At 27.1% G+C, this 27,958-nt stretch overlaps 1 protein-coding gene across 2 annotated transcripts; it reads right to left on the bottom strand.

Annotated features, from left to right (window-relative positions):
• Window positions 1-9: 9 nt before the first annotated feature.
• On the bottom strand, window positions 10-27,949 carry exd (PBX homeobox extradenticle). 2 transcript variants are annotated; one of them, XM_015520179.2, is made up of 10 exons: window positions 27,199-27,949; window positions 26,741-26,951; window positions 19,358-19,431; window positions 8,449-8,699; window positions 5,628-5,818; window positions 5,388-5,523; window positions 5,209-5,305; window positions 2,838-2,992; window positions 2,712-2,759; window positions 10-2,395 (listed from the first exon to the last, which is right to left on the bottom strand). In XM_015520179.2, the coding sequence occupies exons 2-10, from the start codon at window positions 26,938-26,940 to the stop codon at window positions 2,264-2,266; spliced, it is 1,284 nt and encodes a 427-aa protein (XP_015375665.1). In that variant the 5' UTR covers window positions 26,941-26,951; window positions 27,199-27,949; the 3' UTR covers window positions 10-2,263. The 2 variants fall into 2 exon arrangements, with proteins under 2 accessions (XP_015375665.1, XP_015375666.1); XM_015520180.2 differs by having other exon boundaries at window positions 2,844-2,992; window positions 27,199-27,946.
• Between the last annotated feature and the right edge of the window lie 9 nt (window positions 27,950-27,958).

Genomic DNA, 27,958 nt, shown 5'->3' with positions numbered 1-27,958 from the left:
ACAAATTAATTTTCGTTTCTAAATTACAAGCGTTATAATTTTGTTTTCTTCAGAAACTGTACAATATTCATTCATAATATTTTATTACCTAATACAGCCCCTAATTAATAATTATACATAATATATAATATATAGGCGTCTAAAGTATTTTAAAAAAAAATCCTTAATGTAGTCCACGAACAAATACTTAATTGTTTGAGTTTCGTAAATATTAAATCGTATACAAAAGTATTATATGTATATTCATAGAATTTATAAGGTTAAGAACATAATTTGAGTATGACACAACCCGTTTTTTAATACGGTCTATGAATGTAAATCCCATACATGTTTTTTACTGTTTGTCGACATACATAATAACTCGCGGCAAGAAAATATCTCCATTTTAATACTATTTTATGCACAAAAGAAAATGAGTTTATCGACAACATAGATTTACATGATTAGTTAATACAACATAATATTATATAGTATAAAAGAATAAAGTTTTCGATAGACAAAAAAAAATGTATGATAAGTAATAATTAATTATTGGGCTTTTTCAATGTGTGTAGAAATTGACGAGGAATCCAGGTTAACACACTCACACACACACACACGACAAATACATATTATACGCGTATAGGGACTATTAAACACCTATTATGCATACATTAAATACACAGGGACTCGACAATATGAATAAAAATAAATACCACATCTTAATTAGGAGTCGGAAAACAAAATTCTATTCTACTGGATATAATACAAAAGTTTACTTTTAGAATTACATTTAAAATTACAAGTAAACTAATTAATATAAAATAATAATACAGTAGTATATCTAGGTGGTATAGTTCACAAGACGTACAAAAAAAAAATTATATATATGTATATATTTATAATATGATGCATAATGCATAAGTATAACGTCGTTCGAGCAATACTGAAATCAGTACACTGTTCTATAGTATTATAATAATATGTTAAAAGTATACATAATGTTTACACACGGTTACTATGAATCGATAAAGAAACTTAAACATAGTCCAGAAGACTATTACAAGTGGTTTCAGTAAGTAAACTTAAACACTCATGTTCTAGTATTTGAAGGTAGTTATTTTTTTTTTATCAATATCATAGTCAAACCGTGTCAATTTTTTCATCACTAACAATAAACATTTTATAGTAGTACATAAAAAGGAAGAGAGGGAGAAGAGAACTATAATAATAGTTTTTTTTTATTATTATTATATTATAATTATTAATAGTTATAATAAAAAGCATACAAATATAGCATAAAAATAAAAAGGAAAAAATGAACCAAAAAAAGAAAGAAAATGCACAGTTCACAAACAACAATTACCTTACAAATATCGTATACATTAAACTGCAATATGTTTCTTATTTAAATTTAAAAAAAGCTTTAAAAATTTAAAGGTTACTAGTCATGGTGCCTTAAAAAATATGCTACTTATTCGTTCAATACAATAAATACTAAACAATTATTAACAACTCGTATAATATTTAAAAAAATTTAAATTTTTAAATATCATGAGAAATAATAATATTACCGTGTGTATATCGTATACTTGGTGAAAAAGGAGAAAAACACTGGACATGATTGTACTCGATTTTGATGCATGTGTTGATTTTCCTTTGAGATCACAGATAGTAGAAAAATGTGTCATTTAACATAATCAACAATAATAATATTATTATCATATTTTTTTCTATATAAATTACTAATAATCTGGTGATGTGCACAATATACGTATACCAAAGTTACATGATGAACGATAAACGTTCAAAAAGCTCAAGTTAATATTATCATATAATTATTCAATAAAAATATTAATAATAATAATAATAATAATAATAATAATAATAATAATAATAATAATAATTAATAATGATAATAATAATAAGATACTAAAAAATAGTTTCGTAATAAAACCGTCTCTACTGAATTTCAGTATGGTAATCCCAAATATTAGACTAACGTTATTTATACATATACGCTCCCTTATAATATATGTGATGTATGCTGGGATTGAAATACACACGCACATACACCAAAGGCCTAAGTCTTTCGTTTTCGTCATTACAGTAGATCCATAATAGTAATTAGTTAGAGTGAGATGAGTGTTTCTTTTAGAACATACACAAAGTTTGAAGGCCAGTTATTCTCACCCACATATGTCTAAAATATTAAGTTAAGCAATCATTTTTATATATATATATGTAAAAAAATGAACAAATTTAGTTATTAAGAATAAAAATTTTAAGACAATTTTGGGCGTTTTATATCAACATCATCTGACGAGTCTTCGCTGTCGTCATGCATGCCATGTGTCTGATATTCATGACTGGAGTTCCAACCTGTAGATGGTGAACCAGAGTTTTTAGGCATTGCCTGTAAAGTATAAAAAAAATATCATTTTAAATCCTTAAGCAAAATTACTGCCATACAAATATAGATTTTTTGCCACAATAAAATTATATTGTATAATCTTATATATTGATAGTACCCTTGTTAAAAGTTAAGAAACATTTGACATAGACAGTAGACACGTATCATGTGTGGGCGTTTTATCTGTTATATTGGTTAAATCCATACATGTCACTCCGACAATAGCGCATTTATTTCACAGGTATGACATGTATGAACTTAACTAAAAACACATACATATGATATGCTGCCTAATTATTTGTTATTCACAATTGCTCACCTGGTGTCCCATTGGGTCGTATCCTAAACTTCCATCAGAATACTGTGCCTGTAAAATTAATTTTTCGATGAGATTAAGACATTTATAAACAATAATTATATAACATATATAACCAATATAACGCACACAAACCTGTGATCCAGACATAGGAGAACTATACTCAGCACCATTTAAACTAAGACTGTAGCCCATGCTGTCTTGCGGACCACCACCAGGAGCTGGAGATAATAAAGGAGTTGGTGTTCCTTGAGAAGCAGGACCCATACTATAAGGGGAAGCGCCTACAAAAAGTAAATTTTTTAAAAATATTAGTGAAATATTTAGTATCAAGGATCCACATTGGTTTAAATATTATATTATTTTTAAACCCTGTGCCATATTAAAATATTATTAGTGCAATAAATTATATTTTATTCAATCCAGAGCCACTACAAATAGTTAGTTAATATCATTAATGTATAATCTTTCAAAATTTAACTGGGATGATAAGTATTTCAATGATACTTCTATATTTGGAAATTTTCAATAATTCTTCAAGTTCTTTTATTAAAATTGATTAATTCTATGATAGGATATATACTAGATATTTTAATTTAATAAAAACTGACTAGATATTACTTTTACGTAAAATATACATACTCAATTTATAACATATATACATTAAACAATTTATCATTTATTTGTTAGTACAGAATGTATATCTTTGTATGCTGTAGTATACTATTTTTTGGAATCAATCTTTTTGTTTGATAAAGAAATTAAGAACTTGGTACTTAACTCCATATGTTTGGGCGAATTTTTAATAACTATTAAATACAAATGTTTTGAAAAAATTAATTATTATCCTTTATTCTTTAATAACTTGGTTAAATTTCTCATCAAAATGTATGCTGATTAAAGAATAATTAAAAAAAATTAAAACATTGAATCTGATTACAATATTTGACTTTAAAGTGCTATGCTGAGAGCCTGTGTAGTGGGGCCAAGTATACTCCAAATTCTTTTCTAAGAGGAAACTACATCTGCATGTGTTGTCAACTTGTCTTTGTCTTATTGCAGTTTCTCTAAATCTACCTGTGTTCTAGTAGTTTATTTATAGTTGATATTAGACAATTTACATATTATCGAATTAGTATAGGATAATAATATGAACTGAGCCAAAGCAAAGAACTGCTTTCATGTTTTATCACAAATTCGTGGAATTAAAAATAATTAGTATATTATTAAATTAGTTTTAATTAACTTTAAAATAAAAGTATACAAAAATCTTATTCAAGCACAGTTTATATTCTTTACAAAAAATCGATAAATATTCAGACATTTAATATATTATAACAATAAATAAACTGTAGTAAGAACTCGATACTAACATTTGCAATATTATGCATATGTAAGACAGAGACAACACATGTGGGTGTAGAGTCCTCCTAAATGGAGTTAAGATATTAGTAGAACGGTATGTTATTCTATCCGACATAATGACGATCGCCTTGTTTTAAATTCTTAAAACATTTTCAAAGATTCTTTAATTTATTTAGTTTATGAAATTAGTTGAATGAAGAAATTGTATATTGAAATTGTTACAAAAATAAAAAAAAGCTAATTTACATTGTAAATTCTGTTGAAGAAACATATAACTTTTGATTTTGTATATTACAAAATATTTGCTGATTTGGTGATCACAATTTTTAAGGGAGTTGGAGGGTAGAGATAAAGCTGCTCACAGTAATACGAAGTGTTTTAAAATTGCTGAGGCCGAACAATTTTTTACTAGTTAAGCAGTGCTAAATACGCACTGTATACAATAATCAATGTAGGTATTATATTATTTATTATAATCTACGGTTAAACGATTTGTACCATAAAAAAATATTTTATCCATGATCGTGTTTAATCAACAATTTTGAATATTACATAATATTAATTTATGGCATGGAACCTAACTGTGTAATCATTGGCAGGTGACACCACATCTTTGTATAAAAGAAACAGTGTACAACACGCTCGGGCGAGCGCACGCGCTAGCAACAAACACACATGCTCACTTAAAAAATATATATATGTATATAAATCGCATTGTATGGAGGGTGTAGTACGGGACAATGAGGAAACCAGGAAAAACCATTCGGGCTGTCAAGCTCAAAGCCAGGGTCTCAATGATATATTACTTCCATTTGGAGCTTACACCGCCAGTGTGTATATATCGCTATCCAAATCCCTATAGTAAACTTCACCCTTTCCCCATTTACATGTTTTTCTCTTTATGTTTTAAACACCAATAAGGACTACAATCTGTGAAAATACCTTCAGTAAAAATAACATTTTGACCCTGTCAAATAACACCAACGACAATATTGGAAATGCCATTTATTTGTGTATCCATAGTTTGTAGAAGTAATTAATATATTTATTGTCAATTATCCATACTAAAATACAGTTAGATATTATGCGAGTTCATTCAAGTCGTTCTGTCGTTTAAGAAATTATAAATACTTACCGGCAGCTTTCTTTGCGGCGTAAAGGTTTGCTTCTTCTTGAGCTTTACCAATATTTTTTTTATATCGTATTCTTTTATTTCCGAACCAATTGGACACCTGTATTGTGTTAAATACAAATATTTTAATGACTATTCACAAATGTCTCAACGGCGTTTATGGCCCCAAAAAAAATACGCACTTGTGACACTGTAATGCTACACTTCCTTGCTAACTCTTCTTTTGCTTCCTCGGAAGGATATGGATTGCTTAGATGCGAGTAAAAGTACTCATTTAGAATTTCGGAAGCCTGTTTACTAAAATTACGTCTTTTTCTTCTATATAAAAAAAAACAAAAAAAAAACAGAAAACACAATAAACATAATTTTGAAACATGATTATATAGATTTATAATACTATATATATATATTATAATACAAACCTAGCATCCAAAAACCTAGATCTAAGTATCATGACCGCTTCACAAGTACTTTGCTTCAGTTGCATTTGTATGGAAGAGAATTTCTTATGTATAATTTGCACCATTCGTTCGATCTCTTTTGGAGTGATCGGCCGCGTTCTAGACTGTTCTCGTAAGAGATTCATTACGTGGGTAGTAAATTCATTACAAGCCTAAAAATATAGTTAAATCGTGAGTATGTGTCTAAATATATATTAAATATTATAAACGATTACTTTGATGTAAGCCGTATGACATAATAATCATTACATTTGATAAATATTATTATTTGGAACGGCATTAAGCAAATGATTATATTTATTATAGGTACGTCTAAATGTCTATAACTAACCTATCTTTATGAATATATCCATTCGAAAAACATAATTAATCATTTTTCGCGGTATTTGTTTGATCACACACCGTTTGTGGCATATCACGATATCAAAATAAATGTTTTTAAATGTCAAACTAAACACAAGACAACACAGGTTCAAGGATATCAACTTTATAAGTTATAACTATTAACATATTATGTATTCTTGTAGATTATTTTTCATGCAATTTGTCCTGCGAGGCCGACAAATACATATTTAAATGTGATTTCGAAATGTTTAAGAGAAAGCACAAAAACACGACCATACCTATAACTCGAAACTTATTTCAATAAGTATATTTTATTTATGAAATACATCATTGTATTCAGCAATAAAAATATAGAAAACTATTGCGTGCAGATCTGGTCGTTAGGCCGATTAATCTCTGGAATATCACGCGTAATATTGGTCACCTCTGCTCTGACGTAGTATAATTACGAGTTCTCCATACAATTCAAATAATTGCATGCTTCAGTGATATTCCCTTAGTTAATTCAAATTACTATAATTTCTACAATTGACTTAGATAGACTTCCCAATAATGATTTAACTAAGGAAATCACACACACGCATACTTATTAAACAATACAAATATTGCTGTAGTGATTAATTACGAAATGATTCAATGTTTCGACATTTTTATTTTTTTTAGAGAAGTTAAATTTAAGCAATTTTATTTAACAGTAATCTTTTTTTTAATATACCTATACAAAATAAAATGTACAAAATATTTACTAATATATAGAAGAAGTTTTAAATTAAAACCTTAATAATATAAATTGTTTGTAGTAACGATTTTTTAACTATAGTTTATAGTTACAAATTAACAAAACCATACTATATACAATTTTATAATATTGTATTGTATATATTTGTAAGATATATTACGATATTAAAAAAAAAAATATTTATTTAAAAAAAATTAGTTATACTAGTTGGATAAAATGGTTGAGTTATTTCTATAAACCCAGAGGTACATTTTTACAACACTTTTCGTTATTAAACCAATCTAAATCTAAAATTGCAGCTTTTTTAATAACAAATGTTGATCTTATTTTATTTATTAATAACATATATCTACAATCTATATTAATATATAATATATGTGAAAAGGCAGACATTTACGTTATTTAATAGATTGAAGACTCGTGATTTAAGGGGGTATCCTGTGATACTACGTAAAGAATGGAATGTTAAGAGGACGCCACACCCGCATGTGTTGTCTTCGTCTTTCAAGTGCGTAACATGGCAAATTTTATGCTCAGCAGTTCCAATTTAGCTCCGTTAGTTTACAACTTAGAGTAAATTGACCTCTTATAAGAATTAAAGGTCACATTATTATCTAGGTTTTTACAAAGGCTTTTTATTATATTTCAATTCTGAAGTGAGTTATGAGTATTTTAAGATATACAAGCAATTCACAGTTTTAAAAATACTCATAAGTTGCTTTAAAATTAAAATATAATAAGTAAAAACCTAGATAATAATGTTACCTTTAATTCCTTATAAGAGGTCAATTCCCTCTAAATTGTAAACTAATGGAGCTAAATTGGAGCTGCTGAGCGTAAAACTTGCTATGTTACACGCTTGTAAGAGGGAAACAACACATGTGGGTGTGGCGTCCTCTTAATAAAAAATGCAGACAAATTTCATCTTTATCAAATCTTAAATAAAAATTATTTGAATTTTAGATTTTGAGCGGCTCAATGAATGTATTATATAGTTTCTAATGATTTGAACGCTCGTTTTAATTATAATTATTCATATAGAATTTTCAAACAAATTTACATGCACTGATAAATATTTTTAGGTTAATAGTTAAAAACTACCTGGATAGTACTTAATAGATCGCGATTTAATACACTATAATCGTGTCATAGACTTATAGAGAAGACCCAATATGTGTTATTCATGTAATAATTAATATCTAAGAACTAAATACATTATACATAAATGTTAACAATAATTGAATTCGTTGTTAACTGTGGACTAATAATAAAATGGACAGATGGAAGTGAGACAGAACTGGGGACCAACATCATTAAAAAAAGATAGCATACATTTTAAGGCACGGGTTGACTATCTCTTTCTAACAATAATGGCAACATGTTCACCATATAGTAGGGTATATGGGGAAATGCATGAATGTTCATAATTATTAGTATATGAATAATATGTTTATGTTGTTACAACAATATTTCATTTGATAATTAAATTTTTATCATAGATTCTGAGTGAAGAACGAAAGTATTGATCTTAGGAACAATGATGTTTTTTTTGGATGTATGTCGTCATCACCATCATTCGGACAATAAAACTACTTAAATTTTCAACACCGAGTTTCTAGTACCAAATTTAATCTAGTTGATACTTTGGTAGGATTAAGAGTAAAAACCTTTTGAAGTAAACTTAGTCAACTTTATTACCTGTTCGTATTTTTCCAGTTCTTGGTGGTAAATTTGTCTGATTTGAGCTAATTTTGCTCTATAGTCGGAATGCTCAATGGCGTTATCTGGTTGTCCGGGACCGCCCGAAGCTGCGGCTGATGCACTGGCTGCTGCTCCAGCACCACCTCCTTTTTCAGGACCAGCTACTCCTTCTGCAATTAACATGTTATCTAATCGCATCAACTGTGGATCTGGTGGTTCTTCTTCTTGTGTATTTCTTAAACTTAATACTATAAATAAAACACATTAAACATTTTATTATTAATATGCAAAAACCACATGTTGATCATTTAAAAGTTTTAATAATAAATAATATTCAAAATCAACGTTTAAGTTGAAAGAATTTTACATAATTTAAATTAAATAAATATAATACAAAGATACATTGAGCTTCGCGCGTGACAGAAGTTATTATGCATAGTGCACCTCGGTATTCTTTTCAATGTGCATTGAAAAATGTTTTATGAAAAAGAATGGGATCTGCTCATAATATTATATATTTCTTATACTATATTATATGAAATTAATATAAGCTATAAAAATATAAAAAAATTTCATATATCATACATTAACATTAGCATGCGAATGATCTCTATAGATCATAGACTTGTATTTAAATAATGCAATAATACAACGCATTTATAGTCATTGTTTATTCACCCCAATAGACATTTTGATTACAGAATCACTTTTCGTATATAAAATAATACAATTCTATTACACAACTAAGACTAAATTTTTTCATTAAATATTAGGTTATGTATAATAAATTAATTTTATAAACTTCATTGTTAATTTTATCATAACTATAAATATTAAAAAGTATTTGAAAAAATATGCAAACAAACAATTTTTTTTAGAAATTAATCAATGAAAAAATGATTGAATAAAATATATGCTGATGCCTACACTATTATACGATATTTCATTATGTAATTCACAAAGTAAATAAATATTATAGAAATTTATTACTTTTAAACTTTATTGGTTATTAAAGGTAGCGTTCTTAAATTTCAACTTATTATTAGACTCAATATATTATCAAATAGCTAAATGTTAAATACAGCAAAACATATTTTGGAAATACAGAAAATAACATAATAATAATAGTTTGAAAAAATAATATTTTTTCGTCCTATACATGTTCTTTTGATTAGTATAAAAATTACAAACTCATATAGGGTATTTTAACCTTACATAATTTAATTTGTTGAAAAACCTTAATAATTGTACTATTTTGAAATTCAAACTTAGATAATTTGTCATCGATTTTTTTTTTTTAATTTGTACATTGTTGTGATATTAAAAACACGCCCAGAAACTTTGCGGAAGTTTTACCGGAAAAGGGTAAAGTGCTACACTTGGCGCATGATGAATAATTCAAAATTAAGCAGGCGTTCTCTGTTACACAAAAAGGGTCGTTGAATAAAGCTTGAAGCTTTGAATAAAACAAAGATTATCTCACTCAGTATTATTCATAATCTTATTTACTTACGACAAGTATATGTTATTTAGGTAAGACAAACCATACGGTAACAAAATTATGCAAAGCTTACCAAAAATCTAGAATAGGTAGATAAAAGTAAATTAAAGTTAAGGAATTTTTTCGATGGAATTGAACACAGACAATGTGTATATTGAGGGAAAGCCGCTGCAATGTCAAACGTCCAGTATATTAAATGTTGTTTGTCTTTTTCTTTTCTTTTTCACGTGTCAAAATGTAACATGGAAAATAAACGTACCGGATTTTTATTAAAGTTTATTTATAATTCACATTTGAGCAATTTACCTATTATCAAATTCTTAGATTAGAATATAGTTTTCGCCTGAGCGAAAAATTCTAAAGATTTTCAAATACATGAATGTGTAGGGAACTAGGGGTGGTTGCATTAGTATTAACTAATGAATGAAATATTTAGTCTTTGAATGCTCACATTATTAAATATTATATTATTAACCATATATCTAGATTTACACGTAAGTTTTAAATTTGAAACCGATTACACGGAAGTTATAATATCGATGGATAAAAATTGAAAGTAAAAATATATTTATTAAAAGTAATACTGTTGTATCTAATAACGAAGAATATTAAAAATATTAAAATTAAAGAAAATTTAAAACAGTATAATCTTAAACGTCTTAATTAAAAACTCCAGTATCGTAATTTTGCAGGGTTTAGTATAAAGGAATCAACTTGTATAAACGTAGAGTATATAATTGTTACATTTTCATGCATTATTAATATTATTATACAAATCACGGTAGGTAGTCAAATAATAATTTGTGATTCATTTTACGCCACTAAATAAAAGTGCGGGGATAACGTATCATCGCGTGCTATCGCAGTTTCTGGAATGAATTGTGGTTTTGAACATAAGGTAAAAAAAATGGTACTACCCTATTAAGAATAATGAAGTCTTACATAGGGCGAAAAATATAAGAACATTAATAAAAACTAAACAGTTATAAACAGACAGCTATGTTATTTATTTATTTACAGCTCATAATAATTAAACTGATTTCTGTCCGAAAATAGTAAAAAACATTTTGAAATGTTTTTAACAAAAAGTTTACAAATTAACATACAATATTTAAAAATTAATATAATCGAACATTCATACATGAATAGGGACAGAGCCAACAGCTCTTCACAACTGTCACTATTTATAAACTAGTTATTTCTGGTGAAAACATGTGTTCCTCCACACCAAAACACATTTTTGTTCAGATCACATAAATTATATATACAGACACATACGCATAAGCGTTAACCCTCATATCTCATAACTTGTACACGCGACTTATCACAATTTTCCACGCACACATGCCCGAGTAAAATAAACAATAGCAGCAGCATCATCTCCCGCTAACATCATAAATCGTCAAAAAAGGTGGAAAAGATCTTTCATCGGCCACTTCAAATATACTTCAAGTATGGGAATTAATGGGATAAATTGCATATTATAATGTATAGGTACTCACTACTCATCATGATAATTTCCACAGATTATATGTATTTTATTTTAAAACTAAACTTTATAAGTTAATAACAAATGGTAGGTACCTAGTTACAGATTTTGCTGGTTATATTAAATGTAAATGTTAGATTTGCTTTTTTAATTAAAATAACATATAGCAAGTAATAATGAGTTAATGTTAAATCTAATTTAAAATTACATATTATATTAAAATATAATTTTCAATCCTTTTTTTTCAAATTCAACAATGTTATGATTTATAGAAGATCCTTAAACATAATATCATACAATGTTTGAAAAACATTGAAATAATGTAAAACATTAAAAAAATATCTTTTAGTCAGTTACCATTAACTGTTTTCAGATTAGAAAATATATTTAAGTTTTTTTTTAACTACAGTTAGGTAATAAAGTTTCAGGTGTCAAATCGTTTTGAGTAAATTACAGTTCATCATAGCACAGCAGGAGGAATAACAGTATAACTGCGGGGTATCTAAACAATCTGAGGCGATATCTTGGTATCTTTAAGGTCAACGATGGGTTGAACGGGAATTGACTTGAAAGTCACTGGAAAATTACCAAGTTGCGTTTAAAAAAATAATAATACATATACACACAAGCAAAATAACCATTATTATTTTTCAAATAGTCTAAGACATATGTATGAGAAAAACATTTTTAATGATGATCTTTGTAACTTAATTAAAATTAAACGACATTATTCTACAATTGAACAATATATTATTAATATATTTCACGAATTTTCTCTCATTGTAGTAGCATGTATTTTATAATAAAAGTAAGTCATTCAGTATTCAAACTCATTTCAAACAAGAACTATTTTGTAAGTCCTAACAGCCAAATAGGCTTGTCACATAATATGTTGGTTGTTTCTAGACATTTCAGATGCATAAACACTATAACGTTCTGTTTCGAAAATACAAAACTGTAATCATATGCGGTATATACGAGTTTATACGCGGAAAGAACTAAGGATTTTTCGAACACCCCAAGCGTTTCGCGAAAGATTGGTAGAAATGGTGATGGCAGTAAGAGTAGCAGAGGTGATATAAAAAGTTCGCCGGAATGTTCCAAGTTTTAATTAAACAATTGTTTTTTTAGAGTAAATATTTCAGTCGGAACAGAGCATTTGTATATACAACATAAGTGTATACTAGAAGGCGCGAAGGGGGCTAACGTCAAGGCCGGCCGACCAAAGAGCGAGAAGGAAACGCGACGATGCAATAATATATAAAACAGTATAAAACTCGAATTGGAATTGAAGACGAAGAAAAACATGTATACGCGCAACACAATATCAGCCGGTGCGGAATGGCACTCGGCTGCCAGGCCGCCTTTTTCCCGTCCGTCCGTTTCCCTCCCGTTAGGTATTGATTTGTTCCAAGGACCAGCGCGCCCCATCCCCTCCGCGCAACACCAACACACCATTGCCACCGCTGCTGCCACCGCCGCCAACGACGACGTTGCTTCAGTCATCCACACATACCAAAGTCTGTCATTCTTTATACGTATTATAATAATAATAATATTACGCACACAATAATATAAATTATAACTAGTACAGTAATATATAACATGTAAAAATACTGGCATACAGCGGTTAACGATTATTATCATAACTTATAACAATTGCCAAAAATTATTGTTTACTATTATTAGATCCAGTAGATCGATACAGGCTATTTTGGATTACATTTGAGTCTGGACGAGCATGCAAAATAGGAAACGCTAACATCAGCAAACGTGAACAGATGTCAACACGGCACGGACACGTCTGACATCTGAAACACGTCGATCGGGCACCGTAAACATTAAATGCAATACGTGACGAGATTTGTAGGGGAAAAAATACACACCGTGGTATCATAATCGCGTTCCTTATATTGTTTTACACATTTCCAATATTTTCCGAGAGACCAAACGTATTACATTATTTCCCTGAAAATGGGGAACCGCATGTGGCGTTATTATTATTTTTGACGGATACGCACATGTTATCATACGGTCTGTCGCAATGCGGGATACTTTTCTACCCTTTGCAACAACTGCGCACATTATTTCTTCAATAAAATCCCAAAGCTACCATTTTACGTTCTTGATAAGAATATTAAGTTTAACTAGACGTGTGGAGACTGGAGGATATTATACTATTATACTAAACCACTTCGATTTATACGTCCAAAACCATAAACCTTGTATTATGTGTTTTTCTTTGTAAATGAGACTGTTATTTATAAATATCATAATATTATTCATAGAATAGTAAACTATTATATAGTATATCGTAGTATTATGTAGTATTTTACTGTTATATTTATGCCATATATGTACAACTCAATTTTATTTTTATTTTGCTTCAAAGTGTGTAACATATTACTAAAATATTATAATATTATAACATTTAATTACTGTTTTTACGATACAAATAACGATAAATAAGACATATTAAAATATTGTGTATCAAATGCGTGTAATACTAGTAATAAATATTTATTAGATAAATTCATAAATTATCATATTATTATTAAAGAAATTAACTAATATTAACATTGTATTTTTAAAGCGAACAAAAATTGAAGTATATTCAATTCAACCAACTGTACTAATATTGTTTAACACAGAAAAAAAGGATTGTTTAAGCAAATAATAGTTGATTTTAAAAAAGTAATATTTTCAAAATTCAAAACTATAACTGACTTTTTAATAGCGATAAATAATAAAAATGTACGAAAGGAAATCAAATAATTACATAGTAATTAGGTAGTATACAATACATATTATAATATATTATTATATTATTACTTATTATTAACTGTTAAAAGAACATAAAGAAATAAGAAAGCAATTTTTACCGCATAAATAAACATTTTAAAAAACACTACTACATTATTTCGTAATCATAATAAAGTATACAGATTAATCTAAATGAAAAAAATGTATTCATCACACTAACGGAGAGTGATTTTAAATTAAATTATATAATTTCCTATAACGTTAGATGACTTGAATTTTCTTATAAAATAATGAATAAAAGGTACAATTAAAACTTCAACATAGTTTTATAATTTTATCTTGTATTTCTATTTCAGTTGAAAACGTATTTTAGCAATGCGATTCAATTTAAATTCAAGATTTTTTTTCTTAATAAACAATATATATTATTTAAGATTTTGAGTTTTGATAACAATAACATTAAAATAGTTTTTACTAGTAAGTTATCCTTTTTTAAAGTTTTTCTTTATCTTTGTTGTACACAGCATGTAGGGGATTATCTTGGACATAATAACTTATTACGTTTGCATGAGATGTGGGAAGGGCGGACGGTTGAGAGGAGGTAGACAGACTGGACCCTGGAATCCCCACTTAGACACTTAGAATGGCTGCCGCTATAGTCCTATACTGTCATTGAATTATTCATGAGCCACTCAGACGAAGTTGAAATTTAAACTGCATGCGTTACAATATTGCTTTTACTCACAAACCCGCGCGTATATAATATGCACAAATACAAAAAAAAACTGCTAAAATATGCTAATTTATGATATAAAATATAAAATATCATTGATTAATCTAATATGTTTATACATAGGTAAGTTTATGTATAGAATTTATCTTATTCTTTTATAACAAGAACGGATTTCAAACAAAGCATTTTTCTAGTTTGGTACAGTAATTTTTATTTTTATTTAAAAAAAATACACTTTTGTAGCAACATAAAACTACAAAATTCATTGACCTCGAAAAAAATGGTTTGATAAAAAGAAAAACGAAAGATAGCATGTGATGCCATGACAAATTGTATACTTCTTCATAAAAACATATTGTGTCGATACGCTACTTTCTTTATAGAAATCATGCATGGCTTGCATGGCACTGATTTTAGTTTACCGTTTTTAGATCTATAGTAAAATTTTTCTTCATATACCTATACAACTATATACATCATGATAAAACCATATTATAAAAATTAAATCCAAAAGTAAAATAATTAAAAAGTAAATTATTTATTTAAAAAGATTATAATAACTAATAAGTGATAAAAAGTCAACATAGATCATTTTCCTCAATTCAAGTTAAATTATATTTTTAATAACTCTTTAACATAATTAATAATGCATGGCTTATTTTTGGAAGATATAAAATGCTTGCATAGATAAAATTAAATATAAAATAATTGACCACTTTAAGAGGACGTATATATTTTTGTGATTTAATATAATATTAAAATAGATATATAAGTTAGTAAATTAATGTTAACGATTTTTAATATTAATGAATAATATTCATTAAATATTGTACATTATACAAATAATAAAATCGAAGTATTGTTATACGTGTATAAATTTTGTAAATGGCTAATGATTTTTATGACGTAAAAAATATAAATAAAATATTGAGTTAAAAATGTTTCTGAATGTACCTATGGATAATATTATGTTAATATTTTATATATATAATTATGTGTATAAATTAAATGCAACCAACATACATGCAGTATTCAATCAATGCCAACGTGATAAACATAATTAATAATACGATTTAAGATCCACTATTTTAATGAATCAGATAATTAGAACTAATGACCATGAAACCATCATATTCTTCTTTTTAATAGAGGCGGCATACAACAAAGAAATAGAAGGAATAATGAGGCGGAATGTAAGTATTGATACTTTAGGACTGGCTGTTAGAATACAAAAATAATAAATACATTAATACAATATTTTATTTACCGTTACATTTTTTTTTTTTTTTTTTTAGTAGACACAGAATTTTCTTATAGACCCAAATACGTAATAAATTGTATTATTTATTTAATATTACTCTAAAAACAAAATATAATAAAACAAGATGGTTTATAGCTAATTGTTTTATAAACAAAAATTTTATATTTGAAGATTGCATAATATTTTATAACTATAATTTATCTTAACAGCCTAAATAGCCAAATTTTACAAGACATTGAAACATAAAAGAAAGAAATTATTAAAATCTGGCATAAACTATGTACAAAAGAAAGGATATTAAATAACAAAATATTCGTTAGATCATTCATCACAGTAAATATTAAACACATTTCACAGATATAACATCGGTGTGTTTTTTTTTTAAAGAGTTTGTTCAAGTTAAATCTTTTGATTTCATTTTGATACTTAGACGGGACATACGTGGGGTGCCCCGACAGTGGATGAGCATGGTGTGAGGCAAACCGGCAGGTTTAATATGCACAAAGAAACCAGTTCTAAAATATTTCATACCTACTGGTCCAGGGATGCTCAGCAGTTGTTATAATACTGTTTGAAATGAACGATTCAACAATTATTATTCGTGTCGAGTCATTCAAATAATAATTACAAAAATACAAATTATTCTACATTTATTAATCAGATGAATATAGTTTGTATATTCAAATTATAATTGAACATAGTTTATTATTTAAACATAAAAAATTCTTTCAAAAAATTATACTGGTAAAGGAAAATTACATAAGTATTATAAAGTAATAACCAGTTAAATATTTGGAACCATTGCGGCATTAGTCGATCTTGAACAAGCGCATGCTGTGACAGAGTAGTCAGTCTGACCAACAATTCGAACAATGAAGAGTCTATTTCAATAGGAAACATGATTTCCCCCCTCCAAAAAAAATAAACAATAAATTTATACCTATTATAGTATAATATAATACAGAGTTGTTTGAAGTTTAAACAGATGGAATATGCAGAATGCTATTAAATAACCACAAATTATTTAACCTTTGAATTTTACTAAACCAACTTTAGGGCTATAAAAAGTATGTACAGTCAAAATATTATTATGTTGTATCAAATTCTATGAAAATTAATTTACATGACGAAATAATAATATTATCTATTTTATTTAAATTAAATCTATGATCTAGATCTAGAACATGTATAATGTATATAATATATTGGTATAATTTCTGTTTTTGCACATTATTTGATTTGTAGTAAGCAATAAGCATAGGTATTTTAACATCTTACTATGCTAAAAAATAAAATTTGTGAAAAAAACAGAAATATTACAGATTATTTTTAATTTAAAGTTTGTTTATTTACTAATTTGGTTATATATTAATTAGAAAAAATTGACTACGGCTATGCATACAACACATACTTGAATACTTCACTAATAGAATATTAGATATTAGATGTTTATAATATAACGTTTATTAATATTTACAGGGTTTAATTTAAGATAATTTAAGATTACATATTTATATGAAATCTCAGTTGTAACTAATACAGTAATACACGTATATATTTGATTTTCTGGATAACGTAAATATATATATATATATATATATATTTGTTTAACAAGCAAATTTAAATCTAAATATAATTTATATAGGTACCTTTTCAAAATGAATTAATTTAGTACTAACTTTATCAGTCATATTTTAATACATGTAAACTAGTTATATATTTGTTTTATAATTTATTTAATATATTATTAAGTCACATGTTTATAAACGTTATGATTTTATGATCATTTACGATTTCTGAATAGGTACTTAATTTAAAAATAGATCAATTCGATTATATCAGATATGTTACGAAAAGCTTCAACTTTATTCTCCCTTTTATATCAGTGTTTAAATTCAATTTTTCGTTAAACATTACGGTGAAGATTCAAATAATTAAGATTAATCTAAAAATCTAAATAAAATAAAATGTTGAAGATATTTTTTGGAAAGTTAGGTCTTTGAGTCAAGTCCACCCTGTCTATGTTTCATAACAATAATTTATAAATATAAAAAAGGACCGCGATATTGCAATAGTCTTATGAAAATAATATATAAATGCTTATTTTTCAAAATGTTAATTAATATAAATCAATAACAATCAATATCTAATACTTTGACTAAAGTCAAATTTAAAGTAGGTAAATAGGTACTTATTATTATTTATATTACATTAAACGATTTATTGATAATTGTATTAAGTTTTTCAAAGTAAAACATTGCTTTACCATGTATATTTTTAATAGAATGCTTTTTTTGGGCATTCATTAATTTATTGGTCGATTACGAGTTATATAGTAAGTTCTAACGAACCATAGATTCTAAACATAAGAACATAAGGTGGGAACTATTAACATTTCATATTATAGAAACTATAGAAAAAGAAACAGAAACGCTTTAAAATAATGGAAAATATTTGTCTGATAAGTAGTAAAATATTAAATGCATATTATAATATTATATATTTAATTTTTACATTATCGTATACGTATAGGTAGTATATGTACCTAGTTTAAAACAAGTCACATTTTAAGAAATACAAAAACGAGTTTGGTATGCTACTTATTTACTGAACAAATCAGACAGTATTAAAAACAAATATCTTCTGTCACGGTTCTTTATTATCAATATTTCATAAAAATTTTGGTATAAATAAAGAGAGTAAGGTAACAGTAATTCCAGGAGCGGTGGACGCCCACCAAACTATGAAAAAATATAATTTATAAATTATTTCGTTTATGGTTTGTATTTTAGCAGTTGACATAAAAATGTATTTTAATTACAAGAATTTTGTCAATATGTTTTCAATTGGAAGAAAAGAAATAATCAATCGTATAAAATGTATTTATTAAATATAATATTACACTAATAGTGGAAAATAGATACACGCGGTTTCACAGCCAGACGTGTTGTAGGTACACGCATGCATATGACATGCGTATACGCACCGTACGCTTTTGGTTAGTGAAATGAGCTTTAGCATTCTACTATACTTAATATTTATTAACTATATTAATTAAATTACTGTTGTACCATAAATAAATAAAGTGCATTTTTTTCTAGCATATTCATGAACTTATTTCGTAAGTATCAAAAAATTAAATAAATAAAAATTACGTACCAGTTTTTTCCTTGATTTCACATAAAACGCTGAATAAAGAAGGTTTCATTCGATGGCAATTTAGTGTATGTTTTCTGTAAAAATAAATAATTGATACTTTTAAATAATTGTATATAAAAATTAATTTTTATATTAGTTTACATTATTTATCTTTGTTATTTTAAATAAACAACACTGCAATTAGTTTGGTTAATGGTGATGGTAGAAACTATGCTTGTAACTTAATTATAATGTAATTTATCAGGTTGAATGAAAATAATATTACACTAACAATTCATACTACATAACAAACTATTTTTAATATTATTTATTCTTAAATACATATAGGTAACACAAGTAATAACTAACTATCATATTATAAGTTATTTTTATTTAATACAAATAATTACATTGTTTTTTACACAATTTTCAATAAGTATTACTTATATCATAAATTTATCATAAAATAATATGCTATATATCAGTTAAATATTATATGAAATCTGCAATAATTAATAACCTAAAATCATGAATAGCTCTTATAAAATACTATTAAGATAAAATTATAAGACCATTAAATATTTATCTATAAATCGTATTGAACGTCATAAAAAAATTTAATGGGCGTAATAAAATAATTAACCTAACGAATTATATTAATATCTTAAATAATTGAATTATCACATTATTGTATAGATATTATAATTTTATTAGAAATAATACAAAATATTTCTCAAGCTAAAATAAGTTATATTTAAGAGGACGCTACACCCGCATATGTTGTCTTCGTCTTACAAATGCGTAACATGGAAAATTTTATGCTCAGCAAATCACGTTTAACTCCGTTAGTTTAAAATTTAGAGTAAATTTACCACTTAGAAATATTAAAGGTAACATTATTATCGAGGGCACCTCTTAGGCTTTTTATTATATTTTAATTTTAAAGTGAGTTATGTGTATTTTAAAATTGTAAATTGTTTGTATATTTTAAAATACACATAACTCACTTTAAAATTAAAATATAATAAAAAGCCTACGAGATGCCCTCGATAATAATGTTACCTTTAATTTTTCAGCATATTCTAATATATGCAGGTGTAGCGTCCTCTTAACAGCGTGTCTTCCTACACCACAATATTGAACAAATTATGGTCGTATTATTATTATGTACCTTCGTATTTTACTAGTAGGTATACGGTATTTCAGTTACTAATATGTTGCTGGTAAATTTTAAAATACCCAATGTAAGTAAATTATAAATATTTTACCTAGAAGACCAGAAATTATATATATATATATATATATATATTACGTACTTATTTTTAAATTTTTAAACGATTCATATTTTATTTTTTTTGTATGATAATCACATTTTTGCATTTTTGAATGTAGACTTGTATATAGTTGTATGTCAGAAAAATTCACCAATCAAAAATACTTTCGTCTGAATTAAAATTCCATCCAATAAAATATTATTTTCTGTTAAATTTGTATATTTAAAATCATACAAAACAAGTTAGACAACTTCTACATAACCCAATAGAATTAGGGATCTAATATCCTATGCTTTTATTGTCTACGTCTTACCAACGAACGACCAACCAAATTTTCATTCACCAATATCATAAGTGCGATGTTAGTTTTTTATAATAGACAGAATTAACCAATAATAGAACATCAGGTTACAACATTTTCTGTGTTAAAGCGTTGGCGATTTTTGCGATATTTTAATTTTCAAGTAAATTGTAGGTACCTACATGAAATAATAATTATAATTAAAAATATCAACGCTTAGGCATAGGATAATGTTCTTACCTAAAAGTTTGATAATATGTCACTTCATTCTAATATCAAAACTAACATCACACTATTGAAACTAGAGAATGAAAATTTATCATATCGTATATGTGAGGTGTCTGACGTAGAAAACATTGATAACGATAACGTCCTATCATAATATTACCATTTAAAGCAACTATTATTGTATCAGAAATTCGTGTCTAATTCCATTAAAAAAAGGTAATGACACTTTTGGGTAAACTTGTGTAACATGTAACTTTTGCTGCACAAAAATTAAGCCATGTGGCCACATGAATTTTGAACACCAATAGGATAGTTAGATTCATCCAATTATCTATCTTCAAAATATAAAAATAAATTCATCTACATTTTAATACCTTTAATAAGTATTGTTCATAGATAAATGATATAAACACTAAGATTATTCGAGTTAAAAAAAAAAAATCATAACTCTTTTCATTTAACAGATGAACCGAAAGTGTCACATAATTTGTCAGTAGTTTTTACAACGCCTTGTATTTCATATACCTAACCTATTCGAATTAAAACATGCAAATATATAATACAAGTTATTGTATTATAACACCCGCAGGTATGTGATTTGTAACTTGAATAGCACTAAGAACTGTAAGACATAACGTCAAAATCAACCATAGCCGTAAACTCAAAAAAAAAAATACTATTTAATACAAATTAGATTTATATCTTATAACTAAATAGTAAATAATAAAGGTACATACTATTGGTTTGGCGAGACGTAATATATAAATTTAAACCTACATGAATTATTAGCAATAAATAAAGTAGTATAATATTTAACTCGCATACTTCAATTTTATAATAAGGTATATTCGTACATTTATACAGTTGTTACAGTTTTATCATGGTAGGCACGAGAAAATAAAAGAAAAAAATATTCGGATGCAGAATACTGGGTTTTTAACTTTAGGGAAACTACATTTATTACTTGAAGCCTTGAGCATACTAAATCCAAAGCCAGCTGACCAAGCGGCAAGCACACCAATGTAACTTTTAAGCAGTGGCGGAATTATGGGGTAAAAAGTGGACAATTTACATTCATCTGTCTAGTAGTTCAGAAGGCTTGTGCACACGCTACAATTTTTTTAGTATTTAATTGTGTACAACAAAAATTAAATAATTACTTATAAGTTATTTGTCTTAAAAGTCCGTCGTTAAATTTATTATTATTATTATAATATAAAGTCGAGTATAAAGTAAAAATAGTTGTTTTTATAAACGGAAATAATATTATTATGTGTACTACCTATTTATATTCAGAATGTTTCACAAATACTAGAATTTTATCAAGTCAGTCGTAGCCATATGGCTATAATTTTATATTATGAAAGAAAGTACACACTGACAACTAACGCTTACATTGGAGTATCGTGTATTTTATCGCGTATACCATTGCGCACATGGAATAATAATAATAATTCTAAAGCTTTATAAGTTATAACGTCATGTTATTTGAACTTTTTTCCAATACCGACCCTGCTTTAAAGTACAATTTCTAATAAATTTAAAAATAATATATTTAAAAATCAAAATGACCTGCGAAGCCAAAGTTCTAATTTGATCAATGAAAAGTAATAAGATAAATCAATGAGTTTGAGACCAACTAATCGATGATTACAACCAACTTTAACTGGCTAAGAACTTACGAATAATAAAATAAGACATTTCTTATTATAATACTGGTGTCTTTAATTTGTCCACTGCTTGTCGAAAAGAATGTTATAAATTCCATTTAAGTAGTTATAATAGAGAAGTTGCATTTAACTCGTATATTTTATTTTTCACATAACTTATAATTTAGGCCATTTTTAACAAAAATTAACAATCGACTGATAAAAAATATAATAAAATGAAAAATAAATCGTAAAACTTAAAACTCAAAAATCGAGTTATACTTAGGGTAAAAGAAAGTAATGCTTAAGTTTAACAACGTGGTTTTAAAAGCAGCAAAATGCTATTCGGAATCCAAAATGAAAATCTTTTTTGTTATTCGCGTACCAAATGATATCATAGTTAAAACACTATAAATATAATATACTAACAAAATGTTTAGACTTAAACTATTTCCAGATTAAATCTAAATTTAAAATTTTGAGAAGTTGCATAAAACGATTTTCGAAACTCCCCAATATTTATTTTGAGAATCATAATAATATGATGTGTACAATATTTAAAAATCATTGGTATTAATTTCAATAAGTGCGTAAGAAACTATATGATACCTACAAGTGGTAAAGCACTACGGGAATTGTCCCGTGATATATTGAATAAATTGTTATTCAATATATTATCGCATAAAAATAGTCCTTAGATATATAACATAAAAAATAACACTTAAATTGAGTTGAATCAAATATAAAATTAAATAACAGGTTAAAATTAAAATAAACATTCGTAAAAATAATGTATCAAAAGTTTGGTACTGACTTCAGTCACAGGCGTTTTCTGAATGCCACTACTAGCATGTGCCACTAGTTTGTGGCTGAATGCCTCCCCCAGGTTCTTAGTAACAAATTCTTACCACAAATACACATTGCACGTGTTCCAAAAACCAATCCCCTTACCCCATAATAGATAATCGTAAATAATGGTCATTGGTCATAGTTACTGGGCTCAAAATAATTTTAAAAAAAGTTTAGCTGATTATTCTGAATTTTTGATGGGATAATTAATGACCGATCTTTTTTAAATTTCTTAAGAGTAATACATTTTTATCAGGTTTATTTGAATACCACTCTTAGAACTTTAAAATTTGAAAATTGGCTATTTGGTAAATTGCCCACTTGCCCTTACAATGTATCCCTGCATTATATGATTACCAGTCATGACTTGTGATTGAAAATTTAATATTTAATATAATTAAACTAAAGAATCTACTTGTTTTTAGACTCAGAGAAAAGTAAGAATGTATGATCTTGAAAATGTTTTATTTTCTGTAAACATTGTTTGGATACTCTAAATGTTTTATGCAGTATATTTATAATATTATAACTTTAATATTGTGGCTTATTATAATAAAAAAAAAAAAAAAAAAAAAATATTGCAACTTGAATCCAGATAGTATTATGAAGGCCATTTTACAAATTATTTTAATGTAAGAAATGTACTAATATTGAATTAATGTTTAAAAAAATCAGTCTTAAATGTACCGCTTTCCTTACGTCCACTATGAAAATTCAACATCAAACATTAAATTGAAATATTACTAAAAATATTTTAGGTATGATTAAAAAAATCAAAAAAAAAGCCTAACATTCTCAACTTTTCTCAACTATCTGAACCTATCCTGTATTGACGATTAAAACAAGGTTGTCCCCACATGACAATAAAATTAGAACTAGACTATTAGCTACTTACACAAATTTTATTAACTTTAATTTCATAGTTCTATTCTTATTTTTTTTTAAATACTATTAATTATTTTTATTTATTATTGTATGCCACATTAGTAATAGAATAACCACTATACAATCATATCTAAATTTTGAAATTTAATTTCAAATTATCATAAAGTTTAGATAACAAAAATTTTAAAAGTGTCCAATAATAATAATAAATATTATAAGAAACAATATACAAACTATTTTATGTAATGCAATAAACTTTATTAATAAGTATCTTTGTATAGATAGAAGTCTGAATTTTTTTGTACATAATTTAAGTCTAAAATAATATGATGATTGAAAAGTCAAGTTAAGAAATAGTCAACTTATGGTCAGCTAGAACAATACAACTGTACCCAATAAAACAAAAAATAAGAAGACTAATTTCGATTTTGATAATAAATGGGAAGTAATTAGTTGTTAAAAAATTACTCTACAGAGAAAAAGATTTGTTTTTCTCCTTTATAGTTAGGTATATGATTTTATTTATAATTTGAAATTTTTTTTAAATATTAAGTCAAAATACACAATAGGTATATATATTAATAGATACACTAAATATAAATGATATAAAAAAGATAACATGAGTATACGCACAAAAAAAACAAGAGTAAAGAAGCTGCCCAATGATGATCCTTAATTGTTGATTTTTAGAAGACATAAAAAATTATATTTATCTCTCATCATTTACGTTCTAAACATTTAGGAGGGCTGCCTGGGATGGTGGAAGGAAAGATTTTTAATTAAAGGGTTTGAGTAAGACCGTAAGAGAAAGGATGGTTGTGGAAACTTTTATAAAATAATTTGAATAAATGTACCTAATTATTTTATTAAAATTAAACAAAAAGTAAAAATTGATAATTATTATGACATTTTTTTAAAAACATAATTATAAATTATTTAAAAAAATATACCTAGCTCTTAATTTTTTTTTTTAATCCTAGAGGAATATGTAATATAACATTGATTAATTAAACTTCTAGATTTCAATTTTCTAAGGTTCAAAATAAGTCGTTAAGAAAAAAATACTGAAACTATTACTGTATATTAGATACATTATGTAAGTATAACCAAAGCAGAAAGATACTATGAGTAAAAAGTAAAACTTGTTAACATTTTATAAGCTAAAAAATCAACATCTTGTACCAATTGTACCCCTGTTTATTTTTATCTTTATTTTGAAACAAATGTCTGTAGACTGTAATCAAATAAAACAATTTTTTTTATAAGTTTACAATGAGTAAACAAACACTCTGTAAGCATCATTTATAATGTCCTAGGAAACATGAGTATGAGATTCCAGAGTGTCATTAATAGCATTTTAAATAATGCTATAGGAGTAAAATGTTTAAGTGTATAAAACCCAAGGGGAAAACATGTATACTTTCAAGCTCAAGAAAAATCATATTTAATACTAATAGATCAACAAATTATTTTTATGAATACATTTAAGGCATCTATCAAAACGAGTATCAAAAAACAAGTACAATTTTAAATACATTTAGCTAGCTGCAATTGATTTGAAAGCCACAAATATATAAACCATATTTATGATAATTCAAAAAATACATTCAGAAAAATTATTTTTTAAAAACTAAATAAGTACCTATTACATTTGAAGTTAACACTATTTGAAATAGTAAAAATGTAAAGTACATCTTTGTTATGGGTACCTACTATTTAGGGACAGAGTTAGTCCTGTGGTAAAAAGTACCAACCCATTCCTTGTCTTTTGAATTGAAAAAAAGGTACCTGATGTAAAAAAAAAATAAAGAGTTAAAGAGTTGGGGTAAGTTTGCATTCTGAAAACTAACTTCTAACATTTTACATAGAATGTAATAAGTAACGTAATCATATAATATATCTAGATTGATGATTATGTTTTTAAACAAAGCTATTAGCTGATAGGTAGGCAGCATCAAAATAAGGTACTATAAAATTTGATGTGTATTCAAGACCTTTATAATTTTACTGCCAAAATAATTTGTTATATAGTTATTTAAATAATTTAGTATACCTACCTAAAAAAGGATAATAAGTAAAATATATATTTAGTTAGATATCTTGAGATTCAACAACTAACATTAAAACTAAAGTTTTAAGTAGAAGAATAAGTGTGTATATGCATAAAATATATAGGTACCTGAAATAAATATGTGTATAATAAAAAGGATTAAATTACCTTGCTTGAGCTTCATCTAAAGACTGATCAGTAATGTTCATTATTTGCTGCAAAATTTCACCAATATCTTGTTTACGTGTATCTTGATCAGGTGGCGTGGGAGCACCATGGTTAGGATCGACAGATGACATCCCATAAGGCTGTGGCAACATTGCACTGGTCGGATGCATCATGCGGTTATGCTCATCCATGCTATTCATTTTGACAAATTCTGAAATTTTACATAAATATAAAAAAAGGTAGGTACTTAATACAAGTCATTTTTTCAGTTCCAAACATGATTTGAGGCATCCAAATGGAGAAAAAGTAATCTATTGACACTTTCCGAGAGGCTCAAATGGTAGAAAAATGGAGTAGCAATAGAAGTGATAATAATTTATTTAAAATATATTAGATTACATAATATCGTGTCTGTCGAGAGACGACACACCTCGTTGACGAGCATTTGGTGTACTTACATTGTGAATCGTCTGCTGAAGACGTCAGCGGCATAACAGGGCAGAACCGAAGTGATCCAGTGCGGCGTTCCGGAAGTCTAACTGAATAGACGATCGCTTTCCACAAGAACGAAGATCGCCGGCATGAAGTAGTTAGTAGTTACCTACCGTATGATCACAGGAAACGCACACGGACGTCGACGATTACTATCGTAATGATACGATCACAAACGCAGCATACGTGCAGCAGGTATTGTTTTTTTTCATTTCTGACGTTGACGAAATTTCAACGAGTAAATGATGAAAAATATCAAAACAGAGATGGGAGATGAAAAATATTACGACAATTTATCCAAGACGACGGCCAACCACACACGGGCCGTGCGTAATATTCCAGGCACGAATTTGGAAATTGAAAACAATAATGCCTAATCGATGTAATTATTTATAAAAATACTATTGAGAGACAACGACAGCGGTGACGACTGTGATGATAATGACAATAATAATAACAGTGAAATTAATTCGATAAAAAAAAAACGAAACAAAACAAAACAAAACAAAAGAAATATGGCCGTAACGCGAAACGGTACGGTCGAGACGCGGACAACTGGGATTGAGAGCTGTCTCGGCGCCGGTGGCAGAGCGGTTCCAGATTTCCCAGTGCCCGGGGATGGTGGAGGGGGCCCAGCCGTCGGAATGCCGTCAGCCGGCCAATGGCGGGTCCCGCTTTTGCGTCGCGGGTGACGGCGGCGATACGACCAACTACACCACGTACGGC

Source organism: Diuraphis noxia, unplaced genomic scaffold (assembly GCF_037042655.1).
Source record: "Diuraphis noxia isolate RWA-SAM2 unplaced genomic scaffold, SU_Dnox_SAM2 contig0002, whole genome shotgun sequence".
In the NCBI taxonomy this organism is placed as follows: domain Eukaryota; kingdom Metazoa; phylum Arthropoda; class Insecta; order Hemiptera; family Aphididae; genus Diuraphis; species Diuraphis noxia.
Note: the sequence above shows the minus strand (reverse complement) of the source record. Positions and strands in the feature narration are given on the sequence as shown.